Below are 27,157 nucleotides of genomic sequence, written 5' to 3'. Positions count from 1 at the left end.
CAGGTTCCATTTTTGTCTGAAGTCGGGGGATAATTAGTGGTGTGCGGTAAACTGACAGCTCTGCTACTCGGTCTGCATGCTAAACAGCAGAAGGGCAGAATGGGATTTGTCTCTCTGGTCATTGTCATTGTCACTTATTTTGATTTTCTTTAGCTACCTTTTTAGACAAAATAAAAGAAAAAGAGGAGGACTAAAATCTCCGGGGCTACAGACTTGCAGCAGTTGGATTTGACAAGAGAAAATGTAATAGAACTGCAAGTGCTTTTTAAAACAATTTAAAATCACTAGTACTTATTTACTTTATGAACAAATATGTTCTGATATGTTTGCTTATTTTGTAAATCAACATGTTTCACAGTTGCTCAGGTTTTTAAGCATATTTTTCTGCTGGTAAAATGTTAGCTGATTATGGACTGGAATTTATTGAAAATAACAGAATGTTATGTTTGCCCTTGCTTTCTAATAATTCACATCTCAGTTTTGATTATGTGACATTTATTTAATTTTGTTTACTAGTTGAGCTGACTGGTCAAAAGACATTTTTCAGCCATGAACCAAGCCATAGAGGCAGTAATACACAGAAATAAACTGCTTAAGAGAAAATATCCATAGATTGTGGTTACAAAAACATTTCAGATAGCTCAAGGTTTGATCCAGCCAAATGACCCCGCTAACCTCTTCCCCCAAATTCAGATTACTGGGGGCATTTAGTGCTTCCTAGCACTGTAGCAGAGGTGGTTTATACTACAAGCTGCTAATGTGCTGCATCCTGCAGTCCTGGGTTTGATTCTCCAACTTGTTGCTTGCAAACCGAGTGGCTTTGAGCAAGTCAGTAAACCAGACAATGTTCCTAGGACATCTTGTAAAAAGACATTTGCATGTAGTAATAGGCTTACTCTATACATCACGAGTGGATTTACACACAACACTATGATTTTTGCTCAGATTTAACCATGCTGCCCCATACTTTACTGTTTAAGTTCCTGAAGACAGACCTGTTTACAGCCACAGACAGTTTAAATGGCACAACTAAACCTGTACAAAGATGTCATTTTGATATCAATCAAAGCTGTACTGCAAAAAGGCATTGTATTCTGAAAAATAAGAAAATGCTCCTCTTTTTGACCCATCGCTATGAATTTTTAAAGGCCAGTAATATGATTTTTTTAAGGAACAGAGGTTTAGGGGTACAGTACGGCTTTGCCAGTTGTGTAATAAATAAAAATAGGAGAGAAACAAGAACTTCCAGCTTTATTTAAGAAAGGAATATTAGAAGGGACTAAAAATAAAATAAAAACGTCTCTTGGGTATTTTTGTATCTTTATCAGGTTATAGAATACACAGGAAAGAGTCATTTAATAATAATAGCACATTGGTATTAAGGGTGCAGTAACAAACTGCGTAATTTCTTATGTACCATCATACAAGTAAACTAGAACCGAGGTATATTTTTGCATGGATTTTGAAGTGTGGGACTCTTGAGTCCAAGTCAAAAGGGCACTGCCTCTCCAGAATGGCCTCATGATTTCCTCAATGAGATTACAAGCACAGAAAAGATGCAGACAAATTGCATACAGGACCCTGACACAGAAGCCCCGTGTCACAGTGAAATATTTGTGTAAAGCATTTGCATTCTTTGCTTTATCAGTGTACAGTGAGAGGCATGTACATTTCTCCTGAGGGCACTAAAACATCCAGCATACTAGCTCTGAAAAACTCAATGAAACACAAATATTTAACTCAGTATGCAGACCAGTAATCCAGACTTCAATAACAAAAGACATGGTTCACCCTTATTTGGGCTCATCAGTATAACATAAGTGGAAAACATCACTATGTCCTCAAACACACATCTTAAAGCCTTGATATATGTTTGCTTCAGGCTGGGTATCAAAAAGGGCTCAAGTGAAAGAGCACGAAAATCCCACAACAGATGCATACAGGACACAACCCTAGAACCCATAGCAGAATGCTGAAACATCATAGGACACAGCCCTAGAACCCATAGCAGAACACTGAAACATCATAGGACACAGCCCTAGAACCCATAGCAGAACACTGAAACATCATAGGACACAGCCCTAGAACCCATAGCAGAACACTGAAACATCATAGGATGCAGCCCTAGAACCCATAGCAGAACACTGAAACATCATAGGACACAGCCCTAGAACCTGTAGCAGAACACTGAAACATCATATGACACAGCCCTAGAATCCATAGCAGAACACTGAAACATCATAAGATGCAGCCCTAGAACCTGTAGCAGAACAATGAACATCATAGGAAACAGCCCTAGAACCCATAGCAGAGCATTGAAACATCATAGGACACAGCCCTAGAACCTGTAGTAGAACACTGAAACATTGTGGGAAACAGCCCTAGAACCGATAGCAGAACATTGAAACATCATAGGGCACATACCTAAAACCCATAGCAGAACACTGAAACATCATAGGACACAGCCCTAGAACCCATAGCAGAGCACTGAAATATCATAAGATGCAGCCCTATAAACCTTAGCAGAACACTGAAACATCATAGGAAACCGCTCTAGAACCCATAGCAGAACATTGAAACATCATAGGATACAGCCCAAGAACCCATAGCAGAACATTGAAACATCATAGGACACAGCCCTAGAACCTGTAGCAGAACACTGAAACATCATAGGACACATCCGTAGAAACCATAGCAGAAAATTGAAACATCATAGGGCACAGCCCTACAATCCATAGCAGAACATTAAAGCATCATAGGAAACAGTCCTAGAAACCTTAGTAGAACATTGAAACATTGTAGGATGCAGCCCTAGAAAATATAGCAGAATACTGAAACATCGTAGGACATAGCCCTAGAAATTATAGCAGAACATTGAAGCATAGGACAAAACCCTTGAAACCATAGCAGAACACTGAAACATCATAGGACAGAGCCTTAGAAACCATGGTAGAAAATTGAAACATTTTAGGACACAGCCCTAGGAACCTTAGCAGAACATTGAAACATCATAGGACGCAGACCTAGAAACCTTAGCAGAACAATGAAACATCATAGTATACAGCCCTAGGAACCTTAGCAGAACATTGAAACATCATAGGACGCAGACCTAGAAACCTTAGCAGAACAATGAAACATCATAGTATACAGCCCTAGGAACCTTAGCAGAACATTGAAACATCATAGGACGCAGACCTAGAAACCTTAGCAGAACAATGAAACATCATAGTATACAGCCCTAGGAACCTTAGCAGAACAATGAAACATCATAGGACGCAGACCTAGAAACCTTAGCAGAACAATGAAACATCATAGGACGCAGACCTAGAAACCTTAGCTGAACAATGAAACATCATAGTATACAGCCCTAGAAACCTTAGCAGAACAATGAAACATCATAGGACGCAGACCTAGAAACCTTAGCAGAGCACTGAAACATCATAGTATACAGCCCTAGGAACCTTAGCAGAACAATGAAACATCATAGTATACAGCCCTAGGAACCTTAGCAGAGCACTGAAACATCATAGTATACAGCCCTAGAAACCTTAGCAGAGCACTGAAACATCATAGTATACAGCCCTAGGATCCTTAGCAGAGCACTGAAACATCATAGTATACAGCCCTAGGAACCTTAGCAGAGCACTGAAACATCATAGTATACAGCCCTAGAAACCTTAGCAGAGCACTGAAACATCGTAGTATACAGCCCTAGGAACCTTAGCAGAGCACTGAAACATCGTAGTATACAGCCCTAGGAACCTTAGCAGAGCACTGAAACATCGTAGTATACAGCCCTAGGAACCTTAGCAGAGCACTGAAACATCGTAGTATACAGCCCTAGGAACCTTAGCAGAGCACTGAAACATCGTAGTATACAGCCCTAGAAACCTTAGCAGAGCACTGAAACATCGTAGTATACAGCCCTAGGAACCTTAGCAGAGCACTGAAACATCGTAGTATACAGCCCTAGGAACCTTAGCAGAGCACTGAAACATCGTAGTATACAGCCCTAGGAACCTTAGCAGAGCACTGAAACATCATAGTATACAGCCCTAGGAACCTTAGCAGAGCACTGAAACATCATAGTATACAGCCCTAGGAACCTTAGCAGAGCACTGAAACATCATAGTATACAGCCCTAGGAACCTTAGCAGAGCACTGAAACATCATAGTATACAGCCCTAGGAACCTTAGCAGAGCACTGAAACATCATAGTATACAGCCCTAGGAACCTTAGCAGAGCACTGAAACATCATAGTATACAGCCCTAGGAACCTTAGCAGAGCACTGAAACATCATAGTATACAGCCCTAGGAACCTTAGCAGAGCACTGAAACATCATAGTATACAGCCCTAGGAACCTTAGCAGAGCACTGAAACATCATAGTATACAGCCCTAGGAACCTTAGCAGAGCACTGAAACATCATAGTATACAGCCCTAGGAACCTTAGCAGAGCACTGAAACATCATAGTATACAGCCCTAGGAACCTTAGCAGAGCACTGAAACATCATAGTATACAGCCCTAGGAACCTTAGCAGAGCACTGAAACATAGTATACAGCCCTAGGAACCTTAGCAGAGCACTGAAACATCATAGTATACAGCCCTAGGAACCTTAGCAGAGCACTGAAACACTGATGTAAAGTGCAGGGTAGGGACAGCTCATTCTGTGGCCTGTAATCAGATTGACCTCTATGTGGGGAGAATATTTCAACTGGTTTCATGAAGTGGCAGCATTGAATAGTGGTAACATGGGAGTTAGTATTCAGGAGGCAGTAAACTCATGCCATTTAGTTTTTTCGCATCATTCAGGTACCTTCTGGTATACCGTGAATATTCCAAGGTAGTGTTTGGGCTGAAAGGCTGGACGGCTACCTTTGTGGTGGTCTGTTTCATAACTTGTCATTTTCCCCTCTCCTCAGTGCATTGCTGTGTCCCATGGCCACTAATGTCACACTGCTTGTAGAAGGGCATCCATGATCATTGAATTGATCTATAGGACATTGGCTAATCCTATAAAGGTAGTCTCTGTAGATATCAATTTTGATCCTTCTGGTGATGACTTCCCTTGAGGTCCTGCAGAGGTGGTTCTTCTGGTACCTGTCTGGGAGCCTAGTTCCAAACAAGGCTGTAGTGGCTGTGGTCCTAGAATATATATCAGAACTTACAAACCTGGCTTATCTTATGCATGTTTCAAAGTGAATGTTTCTGCTATTTCAGCCTGGCTACTGATGCCCTGCCCCCTTGTGCTTCAGACCTTCTGTTAAGCATTTTTTTCAGTTGTGTTTCGTATCTTATACCCCCAAGAAAAGAACTTGCTCCACCATGGGTTTTTAACTGTGTTTCAGAAAAATTGACACTGGCATCTTTTGAACCATATTCTTCTTACCCTATCTGTTTTTATCTTAGAAGACATTGTTTTTGGTGGTTATCATCTCTGCTAGGAGAACTTCAGAGCTACAGGCTGTAATGTGCAGAGAACTATTCTTAATGTTTCCCAGGACAGGGTGTCCATTCAAACCCTTAAAATGTCTCAGGTAGTTTCTGAGCTATTAGTAAACCAAGCTATTTACTTGCCAATTTTCTTAATGCACAAAAAAACTAAGGAGAGATGACTCTTCATAACCCTGGTGAGCCAGAAAGCTGAATTTTTATTTAATCAGAATCAAATAATTCAGAAAAACTGATCAGTAGTTTGACTTAGCAAAAGGGAAAGTGAATCCAGCAAATGAACTAACAAACTCATTTTAAATGGCTTGCTCACTTTATTTCATTCAGGTCATGGTAAATTAGTTGTGGAGTGTATCAGAGCCCACCCACGCGGGCCACTGTAGCCATCATAGCTTTCCTTAGAGGGGTAATCACGCAGGCTATTAATGACAAAGCTTTGACTTTTTTCCACAACTTTTCTAGGCACTACAATGTAGAGGTTGTATCTAGTCGGCTCTGCTGTCCTGCAGTGCCTTATCACCTTTGTCTAGTGGTAGAAGGGTGTCAACTGAGATACTGGGAGTGGGGGAGTAAAACTCTGGAAGGTGGGCTGCCAGTCAGGCTTCTGGAGACAGGAATCCTAAAAGTGAGAACTGCAACTGTGAATCGTGTTAAACATCGACATTTAAGGTAAGTTCCTAGCACAATTGTACGTCTTTTAGAAATAATGAAAATATGTAATCTCCAACCTGCTAAGTATGCCGACTCATTAGGAATCATTAAATGCAAACCTTTCAAATGCTACGTGATAGTAGTTGTCCAGCCTCTGTCTACAAAACCAGGTTGATTCCACCGACAATTAGAAATGTCAGCAGTGATGATTTGCATGAAAAAACAGACACAAGACAGTAATGGAGTTCACGCTGTCATAACTGCCTGTAACGTGATTTGGGGTGGGGTATCCATCAAAAGGATGGTTAGATGCTTGGTGTCTGACTGGATATTGAACTGAATCATCTGTGTAGTAGGAAGCTGATGGGTTTTAAGGAAGTGGTACTTTTTGGCAGGAATATGCAAATGTGCTTCGAGTAACCCATGTATTATTATCTGTAATGGTTTATCAGATAAAACACACTAGACAAAGTATGCCATGTTCATCTGTAAACCAGGATGTTTACTGTTACTGCAGCAATATCTGTTAAAGCATGCTGTTTAAAAATAATTGCATTTACCAGACATAGAGACAGACATTTTATCTTGATGAAATGGCCAAGGCTTGCATTTAACTGGAAAAAATCTATTTATTTTACAGCCTATCAGGAAATGTATACAAGGAGAACTCACCCTCCCAAAGGGAGGACAGATAATTGTGGTCACTGTCTTGTACCTAATAAGGGCAGTATACCCATTGGGAAAAAGAGGACAAACTGTAGTGGTTTTACCTCACATCGCACCCCTATATAAATATCATCAAACTAGATATTTCACTCTTGCAAGAAATCCTAGCCTGCCTTATCCTTAATGTTTACTGAGGAAAGCCAAACCATGAAACCTTTAGAAAAAACAACAAATTACATCACAGCTGTTAAGTTAATCACTTTTAGAAGTTGCCTAACATCATGTAAAAACTTACCTCTGCTTTAGCTAGGCTAATATCCTTCTGTCTTGCACAAGGGGAGTTGTGGGCAGTTAATTTCCTTTACTGCCTGATTACAACTTGATAAACTGAATACCAGACAGATTTCAACTCCCCCTTCCCGCTAAAGGCCTACTTAGCCCTATATTTGTATCCAGTCTGTCACGGCCTTCAATATTCTGTTTTCACTCCCTAATTAATTATCTTCTAGTTGATTTTCTGCCACTCTACTCTCCCAGTTATCCATGCTTTCCTGTTTCCTTTCCTGTATGCCTTGAGTACTTTACAACCTAGTTAATGGAAATAAAGTATAGTAATTTTGTTGTTGGGTAGATGCTTCAGTGTGTCACAGTAGTTATATAAGCATGCATCAGAGAGGTAACAGTAAAATAATGTATTGCATGTATGTAACAGCATGAGCTTATTTCATCCGATGTAAAATGGGGAGGGGTGAGTCAGAACTGCCAGAGGTGGATCTAGGAGTACTGCAGTCTGTATTAGCTGGATGGGCAGAATTCCATCTCCATGCCTAGAAATTATGGAAAGTAGAGGAATTCAGGAGGTGAACAGCCCAACTACTTTGTCATCATTGTGTTACCTTAACTGTGTAAATGTCAGGATATTGGCAGATATTAGAGAGCAAGATGAAATATTCATACTCAGAGAGGCAGCATATCTGAGTAAGTAGCAAGGCACAAACCAGGCTTACAGGCAAGCATAGTAGTCCTCCTTGCCGAAGGACCTTAACTAGGTAGTTGATATGAAATGAACAAGTGTTAGAAGACAATGCTAAGCATTTGTCATCATCAAGGTACCCTAACTAGGTAAGTGATACAACATGAGCAGGACAAGAACTATTCATTCTTAGTGAGGTACCTTAACAGGCTAGTATGTGGCATAAACTTTAAAGGGCATCAGCATAAGCTAGCTTTAATGAAACACCTGAATGACCACCACTGAAAGCCTTCTGCACATGTATAGGGCAACTTGTCGTAGCATTTACTGGGGTGAGTCGGGTGGCAGAAAGCCAACAAGTGCACCCTAGGAATGATTGTATTATGGGATACCAAATGTCATGCTGCTGTGTATTTTGCACTGAATGCAGGAGATGTTTAAACAGGTCTATCCATGTGAAGATGCAGTGCATTTTGGGAAATGTAGCAGGGTCCACTATAACATAGTAGCAGATGACTATTTTCTAGCATTGTTAGTTTAAGTACAGTGTTGGTTGTGCTCATAATGTAAACAACAATTTATATGGATTAGCTGAGGTAAATCCATTCCCCAGAGAGAATGCAAGGGATTGCAGAGAAGCAGTGACATATGGTTAATGTTGGGGGGATTGGTATTTCAAATGGTCAGGAATCTAAAATGAAAGTCACAATATTTATACTTGTGCTGGCAATCTCTGGGGGCATCAGTGAAGGCAGAATGCACACATTATAGAATAATTCAGTAGTTCAACCCTGTAACAATCTAAAAGGCCTTAAATGTGATGCAGTTTCAAGAAAGTAACAGAAGAACATCAAGAGATTTGTTTTGATTTTAATCTCTTTGGATATTCTGAATGTGTGCATCTGACGTACTCTGAAACTCAGGGTGGATTTGAAAAGATTTATTAGTGCCATGAACTAGTGTGGACAGTTTAAGTAACTGTTGTGGTATTATGTCTCAGAGGGCTAGGCTTGAGCACTGCTGCTAGATCGCATTCAGCAGTAACTTTAATCTGAGTCACACTGTCGCTGTTTGCAAATTGTGCAGTTCTGAAGAAGTCACTTAATCAGACTAGGGACTTGCACTTCATTTTACCCAGTCAAAAAATGAGAATAAACCTAGGATGCATGTACTATGAGACCAGTGAAACCACTAATTCTGTATGCAGAACGAGTGAACACAGTGAAGGATTCATAACTTCCAAATGCTCTCTGGTAAGAATATGGTCATTCTATACACGGCTGACAGAATATGGTCATTCTGTGCATGGCTGACAGAATATATTCATTCTGTACATGGCTGACAGAATATGGTCATTCTGTGCATGGCTGATAGAATATGGTCATTCTGTACATGGCTGACAGAATATGATCATTCTGTACACCGCTGAAAAAATATGGCCATTCTGTGCATGGCTGACAGAATATGGTTATTCTGTGCACGGCTGACAGAATATGGTCATTCTGTACATGGCTGACAGAATATGGTCATTCTGTGCACGTCTGAGAATATGGTCATTCTGTGCATGTCTGACAAAATATGGTCATTCTGTGCATGGCTGACAGAATATGGTCATTCTGTGCACGGCTGACAGAATATGGTCATTCCGTGCACGGCTGACAGAATATGGTCATTCCGTGCACGGCTGACAGAATATGGTCATTCCGTGCACGGCTGACAGAATATGGTCATTCCGTGCACGGCTGACAGAATATGGTCATTCCGTGCACGGCTGACAGAATATGGTCATTCCGTACATGGCTGACAGAATATGGTCATTCTGTACATGGCTGACAGAATATGGTCATTCTGTGCAGGCCTGACAAATGAACGTGATGAAAGCTCAGCATGTCCTGATAAAACTACATTTACATTTAAAAGCACTTAAACTTGTTGTACTAACCATACTGACATGCATTATGTGATTCATAAAACATGGTGAAACCTAACATCTGGAGTGTGAGTAAGCTGAGCACAATGAAAAGTGGGGTGTCTATGCTGAGGAAGTCAAACCAAACTCAATATTTGCATTAGAAATTATTCTTTGTTACAACAGAGAGTTGCTGCCAGTTGTGAGATACTGTTTCTAGGAAAGAGCTGTAATGGGGCTACTGTAAGTCCAGGACAAGGTACTGCATCCACAAGGAAGTACTGCAGTGGTACAGCGTGCACAGGGACACACTAACCACCGTATGTCATAATGAACCAGGAAGTACTGCAGTGGTAAAGGGTACACAGGTTCACACTAACCATGGTATGTCATAATGAACCAGGAAGTAATGCAGTGGTAAAGGGTACACAAGGACACACTAAGCACCATATGTCATAATGAACCACGAAGTACTGCAGTGGTAAAGGGTACACTGTATGTCATAATGAACCAGGAAGTCATGCAGTGGTACAGGGTATATAGGGACACACTAACCACTGTATGTCATAATGAACCAGGAAGTACTGCAGTGGTACAGGGTACACAGGGACACATTAACCACTGTATGTCATAATGAACCAGGAAGTACTGCAGTGATAAAGGGTACACAGGGACACACTAACCACCGTATGTCATAAGCAGGGTGCACGTCACCTAATGGGGCACAAAATAGACCACATCTTGAGGGGGTTTAGTGCCCTCTGTGCCACTGGCATTCTTAAGTATTAAGGAGCACATTGTATCCCCCAACATGGTCTAGGAAGATTGTAAAATCAATGATGCGTATGCATTAACTCAGTTACAAGCATGTCATTTGCATTGGATGCCAAATATTGTGCCCATTTATCTGTCAAAGCAATAAACGGTCCAGATGGTGAGCCATACCTGCTTCTTGAGGGGTATAAGTTCATTACCTATCAGCAGTGTTGATGACATCACCAGCATGATTATTCAGCACAGCAGTAGTTCACATGATACCGATTTATGGTGCAGTATTTGACCTGTGAAACAATAGTAAGATAGCCTACAGACACCCACAGCAAGATGTGCAAAGAACACATGATTGTTGCATTCTGCTGTGATGCCCTACAATCACAGGTAATAATGGCTACTACCCCTCAGCAAGCAGAATGTTAGGGCCTTGTCATCTTATACCTGTGACACTGTACCATTTTAATGAATAATAACCTATAACATAGCATAAAATTACATTATAACATGGTAATCGCACAGCAGTTCTAAAACCAGCCAATCCTTGTATTTCTAATTTTAGTAAAGAATCGATTCACGACATAAAGAAAACTGATGCAAAATATATTCAAAAATAAAAAAATACATTTCAAATTAAAAGTTATTAAAGAAAGGAAAATAATCTTTGCATTCACCTTTAGAAACAAACATCAAAAGGCTAATGCATCTAGCGTACTTAGTTTCACAATTTTGGTAAGTATTTTTCTAGATATATTACTTTTCAATAGATGCCCCTGACTTACTTCAAGTAAAAGGAACGAAAGAAGACTGCCATGGCCACGTCTTCTATTTTGATATAATACTGACCTTCAAAAGCAAATGTAATATGGCAAGATGAAATATGTTAATCCAATTACATAATTACTAACCAGGCCAGAGGCTAAATACAAATGTAAAGCTTCTTTTCCATGAAAATGGGTACTATTAGCAATGAGCCTTTCAACATCAACCATAGGCTCAAAGATGTCTTCTCACATAGGACTGCATCTGCACTACGCTAAATTTACCAAAAATTCTCCAACTAGCTGCTACACCTCAATGTAATAGGTCTGTTTGTTATAAAGTTCATCTAGTTTTGGTAAATAGTAACACATGGCATTGTGCAGTTATTGGGATAGGTCTTGGTTTAACTATTTTAACAAAAAGAAGAAACGCACAGATCCATGTCTTCCTCAAGTAAACAGTGATGTAGTGTAACTGCCTTCCCAGTTAAAGAAAGGTTACACACAAACATAGCTCTGTTTGCATATAAGTGGATGTATAACAACATAATAAGCCTTCTGGCCTTCCGCTCATACCATCACCCATTTCCTCTATGCTCTTGTCTGCATTTTTGTTGCAGACGGTGTACTACTATAGTGTACCTGTTAACCCTTTGTCCAGTGTTTGTGTCTGCGGAACTAGAAGCACTACAGAGAAAGCTCATTGCTGTACTAAGATTATAAAGTTTTTTTGTCTGGATAAGTTGAATTATTTGCGATATGATAGTATGATAGCATTAACTACTCGCACAAAAGGTACATCTCCAGGATAATAACTATGTCCTCCTTTTCCATAGGACAATCAAGATAGAAGTGTATGACTGGGACCGTGACGGCAGGTAAGGAGAGTGAAACGTTTTTTTTTGTGGGGTAGTGAGAGTGAAGACCTCTAAACTACTGAATACCTTATATCATAAGTCCTTTACAAATTAAAAGAGGAAATGTGCACATAACTGCTGGTGCTGTCTCTGCTGTTTTATACTCTGAAAAACAGAACCCATTGTATATTATAGGGGGTTGTCACGTTAAGCTAAATAAGTAAATGAACAAGTCCTGTACTGTTCTTCTGAACTGGGTCCCATCAATAGCTGTTCTCTTTATTTCTACTGTAATACCTGCCCCAGGTGGAAAATTGCTTATTCAGTGAAGAAAGTGCCAGAAATCGTGATTTTGTCATGTCTGCTAGGCTGTTGTTCGCTTATATTCCATGACTAATGTACCCAGTGTCTGTGCATTATGTTTTGTGGTTGTATGCATTTATTTAATTTATTTATTTATTTCAGTCTGTTCATCAGGTAAACAAACTGGTTGGCAAACCCTTTTCAGACACAATTCAGGCTCAGTAGTACAGGCCAGTATTATGTATGAACATAGGTTAATGGCACTTTTAAGTTTATACAATCAGTGGCAATGATACAACACTTAAGTTTATACATGGAGTTGAAAGTCCATTTGATATATGTGCAATGATGAATTGTTGAACAGTTTTACATAAGTAAAGAGTTTATACTAACAGTCCAAATTCATCCTTCATCTCTAAAACTTGAGCAGTCAGAGATGTTAAATATTGGTCTTTTAATTTGCTTTCTAATAAGTCGGGGCTGTTTTGTTGTCTGACTTCTGCAGGCAGTTGATTCTAAGTAGTTGGACCTAGCTTGCAAAAGAGCTCCTTCACCTGTTCAGGTTTTGAAATATGGTCTAATGAGTGTTAATCTTTACTTTTGGCAGTTTTGTTTGAGTTTTGTTTTCACTAGTAGAAGTTTGTAGATTTGTGAGCTAAGGAGAAATGTTACTCTTTTTGTTGTCTGCGAAATTTGTTCATATTTGTATTTTATTTGTATTTAGGCTTCAGCAGACAGCTAACCATTGTTAGAACATTTTCTAATTTAGGAAATAGGACATTTTGGCTGTATTCATTTGTGCGCTGTGGATAAGGAGATGTAATATCTTGTAACAGTTATAGTTGGTGTAGTTTCATGTTTATAATACTGTCTGTGTTCGGTTAGTGTTAGGCTGAGGCCTAAAATTATTTCTCTGCATCTTTGCTGAGTAACTGTAGATATTTGTAGTTTTCATTTTATAGGGTGTTAGGAAGCTTTTATAAACATGATAGTTGGCTTTGTGTTGATAAGCAGCATATTTAAATCTGTCCAGTGCCTTAACTGTATAAAACTCATTTGTGGTTGTTATTGAAGGAAGATGATGTTCCTACTTGATTCTAAGAGCAAATTATCATCAGCATATAAGGTAGGGAAGGTTAGTGGCTACATCGTTAATAAAGACGGAAAAGCGAATTGACCCCCAGTATAAATCATTGTGGTACCTCATACTGAAGGAACCTTGTGTAGATTGAGAATGTCTTGCACATATTTGTAAAGTTCAGATGTAATGGGATCCTATCTCGCCTCATTCATAACAGATGGGTTCGGAGCCGATCCGTCGGCTCCGACTCGGCCACTATACTAGAACGAAGTCTCTCATTGGCTGGGCTACCCCTTATCCCACAATGCACCACGCCTGCTTCCCCAGATCTCGTTTGCCGCTTTTCAAGATGGACGTGGTCTCGACTTGGCTGGAGCCAAGTGATTTTCTTGACCTTTTGGTCGTTTTTACTTAGGGTTTCTGTCAGGAATCTCTTAAACAGCTGTTTTAACAGCTTTGTGAATGTTTGTATTGAGTTTGGAGAAAATTTATATTTTATTGTTTCTCGCACTTCTTGTGGACTGGGCAAGGCCCATTTTAAGTTAGGTTTTTCCCTTATTAATGGTGACAGAGTTAGTTTTGGGCTAGGTCCATTTTAAGTTAGAGGGCTTTAGCCCACATAGTTTCCCTTTATGTTATTTCACTGTTGTGGCGGGCTTAGCCCATTTAAGTTAGAGGGTTTCAGCCCATATTTCAGTACTGCCCTTTGTGTTATTGCTAGTCACCTGTGCTTTCTTGTCAAAATGTCTAAGGAGCAAAAGTCGGGTTTTAAGAAGTGTGCAAAATGTAATTATAAGATGTCTATTACAGACAGCCATGCTATCTGTGTGTACTGCCTAGGCCCTAAACATTTACAGGATTCTTGTAGTGTATGTCACGCTTTCTCCTCCAGGGTTCTCCAGGAGAGGAAAAATAAGTTGATACTCAGGGGTCTGGTTAAGCCTTCTTTTGAAGAAGCTTTGGCTTCTTCTCCAGCTTCCAAAAAGAAGAGATCGTCTGCTCCGACCAGTCCGTCGGGCCCGAAGTCTAAAAAGCATAGATTGTCGGCTCCGACCAGTCCGTCGGATCCAACAACTAAGAAACAAGGCTCGACTTCTTCTTCCTCGGCTCCAATGGCTTCGGAGCCGATGGCTGAAGAGTCTGCCTCGGTGCTTCTCTCCTCGGCTCCATTGGTTTCGGAGCCGCAGGTTAGTGCATCGAGAGGCCATTCACCTGTCCCGGCTCCATTGATCTCGGAGCCGATGGAGGTTTTCGGCTCAGACTCTTCCCCCTCGGCTCCGAAGCTGCCTTCGGCACCGACACTGTTGCAGTCTGTTCCAGTCTCGGCTCCGACAGTGTTGGAACCTTTTCGGAGCCGATCTCCTGCCTTATCAGAGCTGAGGCAGATGTCTTCTCGGCCCCAATCTGTTTCCTCCAAATCCTCTAAGCTATCTGATTCGGATTTGGATAGGGTTATCCAGAGGCTGTTCCAGTCCCCAGTTTTTACCAAAATGATCTCGGCTCCAGCCCACGTGGCTTCGGAGCCCACTCCACATCCCATACATTTGATTCCTCCTCCAACCCCCTTGGAGCCGTTGGAGTTGGTGCAGGTGGATCGGAGTGGAATCGTCCAGTCGGAGCTGGGACCCCTTCAGAGTTCCTCTGCTCCGACTTTCATTCCTACCCTGTCCTCGGTGTCAGGGTTTGGTACCAGGTCTTCCTCGGCGGGGGCCGAGGGCAACACTGTAGAGCTCACCTCTTCGATGCCCAGTCTTCCCCTCAGAGCATCTGCCGCAGGCATTCCGGGTACCCCCGTGGTCTCTCAGCAAGTGCCCTCTGCAGAGTCTGGAGGTCCTGCTTTTGAGGCCATGAGGAGTGCGCTGGCCATGACTTTGCCAGTTCAGCAGGTTTCTACTCCACCATCCCAAGTTCTGGGTACTGGTGCCTCTGGAGACATTCTTTCCCGCAACAGTGGGGCCGTGGGGCCTGAGGATACCCCCTTGGGGGGTTCCCTTCTTCCGGGGGGTCCTTCCGAATCTGCTTTGGATGAACCCCCAAGGAAGAAACTGTAAGAGGAAGCACGTCGATTCCCAGGATGAATCCGTCACTTCAGATACTGACCTCGAGGATGCGGAAGGATCCCCTAAATCGTCCTCGGATGACGTCTCTTTCTCGGATATCCTTCAGATCTTGAGACAGAGAGGCGGTTGGCAATCCAAAGCCCCTTCCGCTGAGGAGTCAGTTTTCCTCAAGGCCTTTGGGGCCCAGCCCTCCTCCTCCTGGGTGTCTCCACCCTTCGACGAATTATTGGACTTAATCTCTCGAAGGGTGTGGGAGCATCCTGACACAGCAGAACCTGTGCCCACCAGGCCCAATAAGTTTCTTTCAGCTCCTCCCCAGAAAGAATTCCTCACTAAAGGTGTTGCAGTTGATGCTATGGTGGTGGCATCTGCCACTCAGTAGGACGTGGCAGAGGCTTCAATGTCTATTCATCCTCCTAATAAGGATTCTAGGAGCATGGATAGGTACGGGAAGCGTACCCTTTCTTCAGCGACCTTTACCATGCGGTCCCTGAACTATCTTTGTCATTTTACAAGGCTCCAAAGGGACCTCCTCAAGGAGTTAGGAGAGTCCCTTGCGGGTAACCTTCCTGAGGCGTTAGCTCAGACTGTAGGCGCCCAGATGACTACCCTGAACTCTATTGTCAACTCGTCCATGAGGCTCATCTCCTATGCAGCCGAAGGGGTGAGTAGAGCAGCGGGCACAGGAGTGGCTCTTAGGAAACAGGCCTGGTTACGCTTGTGTACATTCGCGGAGGCCTTTAAGTCTTCCTTCGCTGACGCCCCCTTTGATGGGTCTTCTTTGTTTGGACCCAAGGTGAAGGATACTCTTACTCGGTGCGAGCAGGAGGGCAAGACCTTGACTGCCGTTGGGGCCCGTTTTTCCACTGTCTCTAGACCTTATCCCAAGGCTCAGAGAGGAGGGAAAATGTGGTTCAGAAAATCCCAAAAGTTCTTCTCTACTCCACCGAGTGATCCCCCCTCCAGAGGCAGGGGGGGGGACTCAGGAAGACACCGTCCTAGAGGTGGCAGAGGCCCCCTTAACTCTGGAGACCGCGAATCCTTTAGTGGTTCCTCCTATCCTCAACGTCCCTAGGATGTGGCCCGGCTGTGCTTCTCCGGAGCCAGTCGGGGGTCGTTTTGCAAAACACCCACAGGCTTGGGAATCAATAACCAAGGATCAGTGGGTGCTTTGCATTGTAACTGGAGGTTACCTCATTCCCTTTTTCAAGCCCCCTCCTCCTACAAGGAGAATCCCGGATGTGCCACCCAGTCAACGGGATCTGGCAGCCGTAGAAGTTTCAAAGCTGCTAAAAAAAGAGGTCATCCAGCCCGTCCCCGCTGACCAGATCGGATCAGGAACTTACTCAAGGTTATCTTTGGTGCCAAAAAAGACAGGGGACGTAAGGCCCAGTTTGGACCTCAGCCTTTTGAATCATTTTGTGAAGAAGTCCAAGTTCCGGATGGTCACCCTTCAGTCCATTCTGCCGTTATTGGAGAAGGATGTCTGGATGTGCTCCATAGACCTCAAGGACACTTACTATCACATATTGATACATCAGGAGTCCAGGAGTCATTTGCGCTTCCGCCTAGGAACCAGTCATTTCCAGTTTTGTGCACTGCCCTTTGGTCTCACCTCAGCCCCCAGGGTGTTTACCAAATGTCTGGCAGTAGTGACAGCTCACTTGAGAAGTCTCGGATTCCAAGTGTTTCCATATCTCGACGACTGGCTCCTCACTGCCACCTCCATGCATCTACTGATTCAAGCGTTGAGGGCCACAGTAACTTTGGGTCTCTCGCTAGGAATCTCTTTCAATTGGAAAAAATCTGTGCTGCGGCCATTTCAGCATATCACCTTTATAGGCGCAGAGTTAGACACAAAAAGTATGCGGGCATTTTTGCCATCAGAGAGAATTCAGGTTCTACAATCTCAGGTCCAAAATTTGTTACCCAAATCTCGAGTTCCTGCCAGACAGATTCTTCAGTTATTGGGTATGATGGCTGCAACCATCCTCCTAGTACCGTTAGCCAGACTGCACATGCGAGTGCTGCAATGGCTGTTATCGGTTCAGTGGTCATACAAAGAACTTCCCTTGCATCACCTAATTCTGATTACGGACAGTTGTCGTCAAGATCTCCGTTGGTGGCTATGTCAGTCCAACCTGGACCGGGGGCGTCCTTTCGCTCTTCAGCCTCCTGTTGCCACAGTGACCACGGACGCCTCCCAGATAGGGTGGGCGGGTCATTATCTGGACAGGACTGTCCAAGGCACTTGGCAGGATTGCGAAGCGCACCTTCACATCAATGTCCTGGAAATGAGAGCAGTGCTTCTGGTTTTACAAGCACTTCATCATGCTCTCCCCCAGGGTACTATTGCGATTCTATCTGACAACATGTCGGTAGTTTGGCACATAAACAAGCAGGGCGAAACCAGGTCCTACCCCCTTTGCAGGGAGACCATGAGAGTATGGCACTGGGCCGTTTCTTAGTAGCTACGCACATTCCGGGGAAAGCCAATGTGATTGCAGACAGGCTCAGCAGGACTCTCCTGTTGCCCCACGAGTGGTCCCTCAACAACAGAGTGGCTGCATTGATCTTCGCCAAATGGGGTCTCCCTTGTTGCGACTTGTTCGCCAGCCCCAACAATGCGAAGTGCAGAGAGTTCTTCACTCTGACGCCCTCTCAGGGACAGTCTCCAAGGGACGCTCTAGCCCACACTTGGCCCCCGGGTCTACTTTATGCCTTCCCTCCGATTCCCCTTCTCCCGAGGGTGATTCAGAAGGCTCTCCATGTCGGGTGCGACATGATTTTGGTCACCCCACATTGGCCCCGTCAGGTTTGGTTCCCGTTTCTTCAGAAGTATGCGGCACAGGGCCCTTGGATTCTGGACCCAGTACTGGATCTGTTATCCAATCCATTGGGACTCCCGCATCCGTCCCTCCGGTCGCTGTGACTGGCTGCTTGGTTACTCCACTTCCATCCTTAGTTAGAGATCTCTCTCTTTCTTCGGAAGTAATGCATATCTTGTCTTCTTCCCACAAGCCGTCTACCGTTAAGCTGTATTCCAGCAAATGGAAAAGGTTTTGTTGTTGGGCACAACAGCGAGGCGTTGATCCTCTTACAGCCTCAGTTCCGCATGTCTTGGAATTTCCGGCTTCCTTATTTCATTCTGGCTCTTCAGTCTCCACACTTAAAGTTCAGCTGGCGGCTATATCTAATTTTCATGTTGCTGTAGATCCCTCTTTAATGGCTAACAGACTTTGCAAGTCCTTTCTTAGGGGAGCCTGGCTCCTCAGGCCTCCTGTGGCTCATCCCGTGCCCCCTTGGGACTTAAATTTGGTTCTGGCCTCCTTAACTGCCCATCCCTTTGAGCCAGTAGCCACTTGTGATATCAAATTCCTGTCATGGAAAATGGCTTTTCTAGTGGCTATTACTTCTGCTAAGCGTGTCTCAGAGCTTCAGGCTCTCTGTTCTTCCCCTCCGTATTTGATCTTTCACAAAGACAGAGTTTCCCTTAGATTGAATCCATCCTTTTTGCCTAAGGTAGCATCCCCTTTATGCATTCAGCAATCTTTGGAGCTTCCAGTTTTCGTTCCTAATTTTTCCAGTAGAGCAGAATATACCTTTCACCAGTTGGATGTTCACAGGCAACTGCGTTTTTACTTGGCTAGGACCACTCAGACTAGAAAATCTGACCAACTGTTTGTGTCCTTTGCAGAGAATAGGTTGGGTCTTCCAGTTGCCAAAGCCACCATTGCTAAATGGATTAAGGATTGCATCTCTTTCATTTATTCCCAGTCAGGCAGAGAGTTGCCTTTCCCAGTCAAAGCTCATTCTACCAGAGCTATGGCCACCTCTGTAGCTTTTCATTCCAAAGTTTCAATAGATGATATCTGTGCGGCTGCTACTTGGTCTTCTCCGCACACCTTCATTTCTCATTACAAGCTTGATGTGGCTTCCCGAGACAGAGCTTCATTTGGTTCCGCAGTTCTCAGGAGTGTGTTCCAATGAGCCACCCGGGGTTTTTAGGTGCTAGGGACGCTGTCCCATCTGTTATGAATGAGGCGAGATAGGATCCCATTACATCTTTTAGTTATGTACTTACCATAACTTTGGATGTATGGGATCCATCTCGCCTACATTCATACATACCCACCCTCCTTCCCCCTACCTTTTGGATTTGGAGGAAATATAGATCTTGCTAACCTCTCTCCTATGGAAGGTCTCTAGTTGGTTACAGTAATTGGTATATGTTTTTTCTGTATCTGTATGAATGTATAAAGCGAACAAACAAGATCTGGGGAAGCAGGCATGGTGCATTGTGGGATAAGAGGTAGCCCAGCCAATGAGAAACTTCTTTCTAGTATAGTGGACGAGTCGGAGCCGACGGATCGGCTCCGAATCCATCTGTTATGAATGTAGGCGAGATGGATCCCATACATCCAAAGTTATGGTAAGTACATAACTAAAAGTTTTGAAGGTAGCTTTCAAATCATGTTAAGGTGTTTTGACTGAATTTAATTTACTGAGTTTATAGAGAAGTAACATTTGGTTGCCAGTTTTAAAAGCTCTTATCATATCCATACCCATTCCTCTGTTATTTCTAAATCATTCATGTTGTTAAAAATGTCTGTTGCTGAGTAGAGGGCCTTCACAGCACTGAAAGAGTTTGTAAAACCACTCTGCTCCTTACCAAGAAGCCTGTATTTTTTATGTTTCCCATATTTGCTTGTATATTAGCTTTTCAAGTATTTTCATTAAAGGGCACAGACTGGCCATTGGTCTGCAGTAGCTACGCAGGTTAGGACTGACTTTTTTTGGTTAGCGGTGTGATACACAGGTTAGGACTGATTTTTTTGGTTAGCGGAGTGATACATGCATGTTTAAAGGCAGAGGGACAAGTAGAGCTTGTTTCAGAAATGTTGAGGATGTACGATGTGTGCAGTTAATGAGTGCTACCAGCAGATTATTGGTTTGCAATCTGGACATAATCTATATGCAAGGCCTTGTGAATATGTGATGGTCAGTTAAATCAATGGTAATAGTTCTACATTTGAGGAACGTGATCTTTTTAGCATGTCAGCTTTTGTTGATCCCTACTGTTTTTCATATTCCAATGCCCTACAATCTTCACAAGGCAGGCATGAGGATGTCTTGTTATGAAACTATCTTGATGATGGCAGAAGCTTTTCCTTTTTGGCATACCCATAGCATACTACCACACACACATCCACCACTATGGACCATATACCTGGACATCTTCCTCACTTTGCCCAAACTACAGCCCTAACCTCCACTGGGGACCATAGCCAAGCAGAAAAAAACACTTTCCCTCCCATAATTTCCAAGCCAGCATTTAAGTCATTCACTGCCAGCACCGTAGACAATTTTTTTTCAGGGCTGGACACTTCTATTCACACTCATATCTCCTGAATCACCGACAAGCTGAACACCTTTATGCCTTAAAAATACCAAATGATATCGGTGATCTGGATTCAAGGTTAGCCGAAGACAATGTAGCAGAACTGAGAACTGTCCATCCCTAGGGATGGCAGTGACAGTTACAGACAAGAAAACCATTGCGCAGGCAAAAGGTGCTAGCTGCTCGAAGACTTAGAAACTTAAGATAGGCAGGCACCCTCAAAGAATATATTTTACTGCAGGTATCCAAGGTAGTCAGAAATGCTATTTTCTTATATTACATATGTGTGTGTTGGTACATGCATGGGGAGGGAAGAATTAATATGCATCACTGGTTAAAGGAAAAGCTGGAATGTCCTATTGTAGTCAGTGAACTCCATAATAGGAGCTGGATTAGTAAGTGAACTAATTTAAAGGTCTGTAAAAAGGGAAGAACATTGTAGTGAGGCAGGCAGATCCAGACTCCAATGAGAGTAATGTTTGGAGTCTCAGTTGGTTGGTATTATTGAGATATGCAGAATTTTTGTCTAGAGTGTGCGTAATGTGTATATATATATATATATATATATATATATATATATATATATATATATATATATATATATATTATGTTCACATCTTCTCACTGAATTGACTTTGGATCATCTGTGAACTAATGCATGCTGTTAATGTTAATTATTTGCAGCTCTGACTTTTTCTGTTTAGGTCATGTGACCTGTGGTTGCAACTCTGACTTTCTATTTAGGTCATGTGATCTGTGGTGAGGATGATTAATGCATGAATATTCCTTGGTCACTATGCAAAGACATGGGCTTAAATGGGGTCTATATTATATCATCGCCTGCTTAACTTGTTGAACACCTAAATGTCAACAGCTAAGGGTCGAAAACTTACAATCTCAAATAGCCATTTAAGTGAATTCTTTCATCGGGAAAGAATTTGCTTTGCCAATATTGGGAATTTTCCCTTTCCCAATGTAGAGCTATCTCAGAGTTGGTGTATTTAGTTAGCGGGGGTGTGGTGGGTGAAGCCCCCCCACTTTGTAACGGCTTGGAAGTTTGTTAGTTTGGCTTGATCAAGCAAATTCTTTCCCGATGAAAGAATTTGTTTAACTGGACGTTTGAGATTATAAGTTTTTGACCCTTAGCTGTCGACATTTTGGCGTTTGACAAGCTAAGTGGTCGATTATATAATATAGGCCCTTTAAATGACCAGGAACAATGTGGAACTCTGCTTCATCTCCCCTCACTCTTTTCTGTACTGGTTATTATTGGACACTTTGTGTTGACAAGTACATACCTACACCCTACACTTCCAGTTCCTACACACACACACACACACACACACACACACACACACACACACACACACACACATACACACACACACACACACAAATATTAAAACGAGAGATAAAGAGAACTGTTTAAACATTGGGTAGGGTTGGCATGCACTTATATACATGAATGCTCAGACACCTGTTTGATGGGGCTGGTAGCACTGTGTAATTATGACACACACACACACACACACACACACACACACACACACACACACACACACACACACACACTGCTGTTCTAACAATAGCTGTCTGTCAGCTGTGTCCAGAGCACCTCCTTGCTTTGTGTGAAGGTACACTATAGTTAAGGTTCACTAGTCCAGTCAATACTGTTCTATAATTTCTGTACCTGTGGATCTCGCTATCGTAAACCATGCAGACAGCCACAGAAGTTGTACTGTCAGAGGCTGAAACCCTGGAAGGCTTAGTAAAGATTCAGTCTTTGTCTGTCATCTACAGACTCTCATCTCCTGTATTCCCTGAAACTTACATCTGCCATGTTAACTCATTAACACCTATGTGGTGTGTAATGTCACACTGCTATTAGCCTCCACACATCTTGCATTCATAGCATTTTCTGAAAAATAAATGTAAAAAGGATAAAATAAACAAATGTAAATACTTTGTGAACAATAAAAGCTATTAAAACTGTACCAATAGCAATGTTAGCAGTAAGAAGTGTTCTTTGCAGTGATAACAGTGCATGCATAGTCTTTTCCATAAATAATATATTATAATGCTCAGAAACCCCATATTATATTTTTGTAAACATTCACAAATTTTCATATCTTGAAAACTGCACAAACTACCATACATTGTTAGAACATTTTTGTTAACCAGACATAACCTTTCACATGACAAGAAATACCTCTATAAGTGTATATTTATTGAGATATTTACAGAAATATCAAAATATATGCTTAATTGCATAATTAGCAAAACAGGTAATACTCCTTATCTTTCAAGGTGTGCAACTTGCAGATCAAATATCAAAGGCAGTTTTTCTCAACAACATCTAAGGTTTTGCTTAAATGTCGTACAACGGTTGGTAAATCACTTGGTTTTGAACTATTAAGAACATATGGAACTACCGCAAACAACTGGTAATGCTTCCAGTATGGTGTGACTGACGGAAATTGTCCTGTTTCCTACATGGCTGCTTCACGCCATGCACATCAATAATGTGTTTGTCTTCTTTATGAAAATAGGAAGATACATTTGAAAATATGAATGTGGCAATGTCTAATTTCTCTGCTGTAATACGTCATTTAATTGGTAAGTCCTTGCCCTTTGTAACAACTCCTGTTGTTAGCTGGTAAGTCATTTAACCCAAGAAAGGTCTGGATGCCAGAAGGCAGTATGTGTGAAATGGAAGTGATGAAAGACTGCACAAATACATTGAGTAGTTTGAGTAAAACGTGAGTATTGCAGTACGTGTAGGTATCAACAGGAGAAGCAACAGCAAACAGAATCCTGAAAGCAACGAACCACAAATACTTCCAATTAATATCAGTGTTCAGTCCGGGTTTATATTATCTAATCAAAAAGAGAATTCCATGAACTGCATCTACATTGAAAATGCAGTTCAGCGAATTTGCTCTTGTGAGGGGCTGTGCCCCCCCACATCCCCTACTAATTATATATACCAACTCCGAGATCTCACTGCAGTGAGGAAAGGGCAAATTTGCCAGTCTTCACTGTACCGCAATATTACCATTATGATTTTGCTGAACTGCATTTCCAATGTAGATGCAGTTTGCAGAATTCACTTTTCGATTAGATAATATAGACCCATTCAATCCATTAGGAGTCAAAGTAGCATACTTTAATATAAATAAGACTTCTTTATATAGCAGCTTATCTTTTATAGCTGTCAATTCCCCCAAATTCGCACAGACATGTTTCAAAAAGCAGCCTTTTAAAATTCTCATCTCCTGTATTCCCCAAAACTTTTTTTATTGTGAAATTTTTCATATCTGGATGCCTTTTCCTGTATTTCTCTTCAAATATGTTGGGGCTGCCTTCTTTATGCTGATTAATTTGGATTTGTCCTTTGCATGAATATTGCACTATATCAAATCTCTCTTTCTTTCCCATGTCCATATTTCTTTTTTATACTTTTCAAAAATCTCTAGGTTTTGTTGTTTATATTTTGGCACTTCCTCAGATGTTTCTTTTTCCAAACAGATCAAAGTTTCTTGATCTATATACTGTTTTTCACAGATCTGTTGTATTAATGAATACAATTTTTTATTTGTAGCTTTGACGGTTTTTCTTGTGGAAGTATTTTTCTTCCCTCTAATTTCTCTCTTAATATTTTTGTATATCTTCTGTCTGGAAATTCTGGGCTTTTTGCATAATAGTAGCAATACATAATTTGTTTCTTATCTTCAATAGTTCACTTTGTCATCTTTATGGTTCTTCTTTGGCCTATCAGTTTCTGTGAACTATTACTACTGGCCCTATTGTAGGAATATTTCCATATTTTTTAGGATTCCACACTGTCATCCTTTCCAGTCCTGGCACCAGTTGCCTGCCAGGATTGAGGGCTTTTTATCCTGAGTCTTGTGCACCCAGTTATCTTTAAATTTTAGCCTACTTCTGTCCATGATATATGCTATATAAATACAATCTATATATTAGTGTCTTCTTGCTGAGATTTTGTGAAAACAGGGTCCACCTCGCGAAGGTCCTCCCCACGACTTGACGATGAGTCACTTTCGGTACTACCACTCTTCTTTACTTGCTGACTTCTCTCTCCAGATGGACTTCTCATGTCTCCGTTCGGACCCCAAGTTCCAGGATGTGGTGCTTGATGTCAAGGAAGAGATGGACAGTTCCCAGAGAACGTCCACTCATAATACCCCAGGCATGTAGTCCTACTGTTACTATCTGTCCCTATTTTGAGCTGTTAGTCATATTACAGTGTTGAAAGTATCTGTCTCACTTGTGTCATGTAGGTATATCTGGCATCTAGATATGACATCCACCTGCACAAGGTACAGGCATGGTTATACTCCAGTATCTTGTATGATATTCACTGCATAGGTCATTTGGTGCCAGGCCGTACCCACACTTGGATATGTTTTCTTTTGGTGTGTTCACAGGTGACACTTTGGTACCAGCATGGCAGGACTACTCCCGCCTGATGTAGGATCATTAGTCTTTGGTGATGGTGGGGATGAGCAAAGTGCAAGAGTAGATAAATAAAATATATAAAAGTATAGTGATCAATTTAAAATATTCAAATCTATGTAATTAAAATATATAAAAATATAGTGATCAATTTAAAATATTCAAACCTATGTAATTAAAATATATAAAAATATAGTGATCAATTTAAAATATTCAAACCTATGCAATTAAAATATATAAAAATATAGTGATCAATTTAAAATATTCAAACCTATGCAATTAAAATATATAAAAATATAGTGATCAATTTAAAATATTCAAACCTATGTAATTAAAATATATAAAAATATAGTGATCAATTTAAAATATTCAAACCTATGTAATTAAAATATATAAAAATATAGTGATCAATTTAAAATATTCAAACCTATGTAATTAAAATATATAAAAATAGTGATCAATTTAAAATATTCAAACCTATGTAATTAAAATATATAAAAATAGTGATCAATTTAAAATATTCAAACCTATGTAATTAAAATATATAAAAATATAGTGATCAATTTAAAATATTCAAACCTATGTAATTAAAATATATAAAAATATAGTGATCAATTTAAAATATTCAAACCTATGTAATTAAAATATATAAAAATATAGTGATCAATTTAAAATATTCAAACCTATGATAGAAAGTATGGTATGTATCATTAGCAACCAGACCCTTACAGAAGTATCCCTAGAAAGAAACAAATGTCAAAAGTAAAGTAGGACTGTTGTTCATGCCTGGAATTGGACATAATTGGGCATCACAAAATTCCCCTTGTGAAATGCTAATATTCTGTAAACAAATTTTGCACAAGCTGTTATAAATAGGAACAGAAATAACAGGAGGAATTATAGACAGCAGGGAATAATCCCAGATGTAGATAGTTACTGTATAACATTAACGGTAGGATTTGTGAAATATTGTTTCCTATCAGATTGTATATTGCACTGACTAGGAGCACTTATCTGCAGATGCAGAGAGCTAGGGTTGAAGTTTACAGCTATACCTTTTTTACTGCTCCTCTCTAAACAGATCTCTTGGAATGTATAAGCTCAGGTGGCTGGTTGCAGTTAGGAATGCTTAGAATTAATTGCATTTATTAATTCTGTGATAATATCATCCTTTGGCCTTAGCATGTAATTATTTTTGTTAGATTATTTCTTCTTAAACTGTACCAATAACAGTTGAATTATATCTCAACTGTATTTGAATTTATTTTCAGAATATGTTCGCACTTTTTCAATCTAGCCCATATGAAACCTCTAGCTGGCAGATGTCATTTACTCCTATGACCATTTATGCCTTTACCAGTATCCTTTGTCCAGGAGGTCCATACTAGTCAGCCCTCAGAGAAATTTTGTGGATACTCATCTAGTCCTCTAGGTTATGTTTAAAGGAAGATAGTGAGTTGTACTGCTCAACATGCAAGCAGGAGAAGTTTATTCAAGAGTTTAGGGGTGTGCTGGTTATAAACCTGTCCCTCCATTGTGTTGCTTTTACCTGTTGGTGAAGATTTAGGTGCTTAGTTGGATTTACAGAGATAAAAGAGGTCAAAGACAGCTGGATCTCTTATGACTCTATAAATGAGATGAGTCTATACTAGGTCACCAAAATGTGATTTCAGTGAATACCTAAACATTGACCGCACTTCAGCGAAAATCGTTTCAGTAATTCACTGAATTTACCAAGGGCCAGCTACGCAACTCTTGCCCTTTTCTCCACTGTAGTGTGATCTCGGAGTCT

The 27,157-nt window shown here is 41.2% G+C and overlaps 1 protein-coding gene across 1 annotated transcript in view; it reads left to right on the top strand.

Annotated features, from left to right (window-relative positions):
• Positions 1-27,157, top strand: part of LOC122806230 (copine-8-like) — a 4,689,459-nt gene that overhangs the window by 2,776,577 nt on the left and 1,885,725 nt on the right. The window contains exon 11 of the mRNA XM_044076480.1: positions 12,024-12,065. Within this exon, the coding sequence (XP_043932415.1) occupies positions 12,024-12,065 (42 nt within the window). The remainder of the gene's footprint in view (positions 1-12,023; positions 12,066-27,157) is intronic.

This window comes from Protopterus annectens, chromosome 7.part0 (assembly GCF_019279795.1).
Source record: "Protopterus annectens isolate FY-2018-M chromosome 7.part0, PAN1.0, whole genome shotgun sequence".
NCBI lineage: Eukaryota > Metazoa > Chordata > Ceratodontiformes > Protopteridae > Protopterus > Protopterus annectens.
This window is presented reverse-complemented; position numbering and strand designations above follow the sequence as displayed.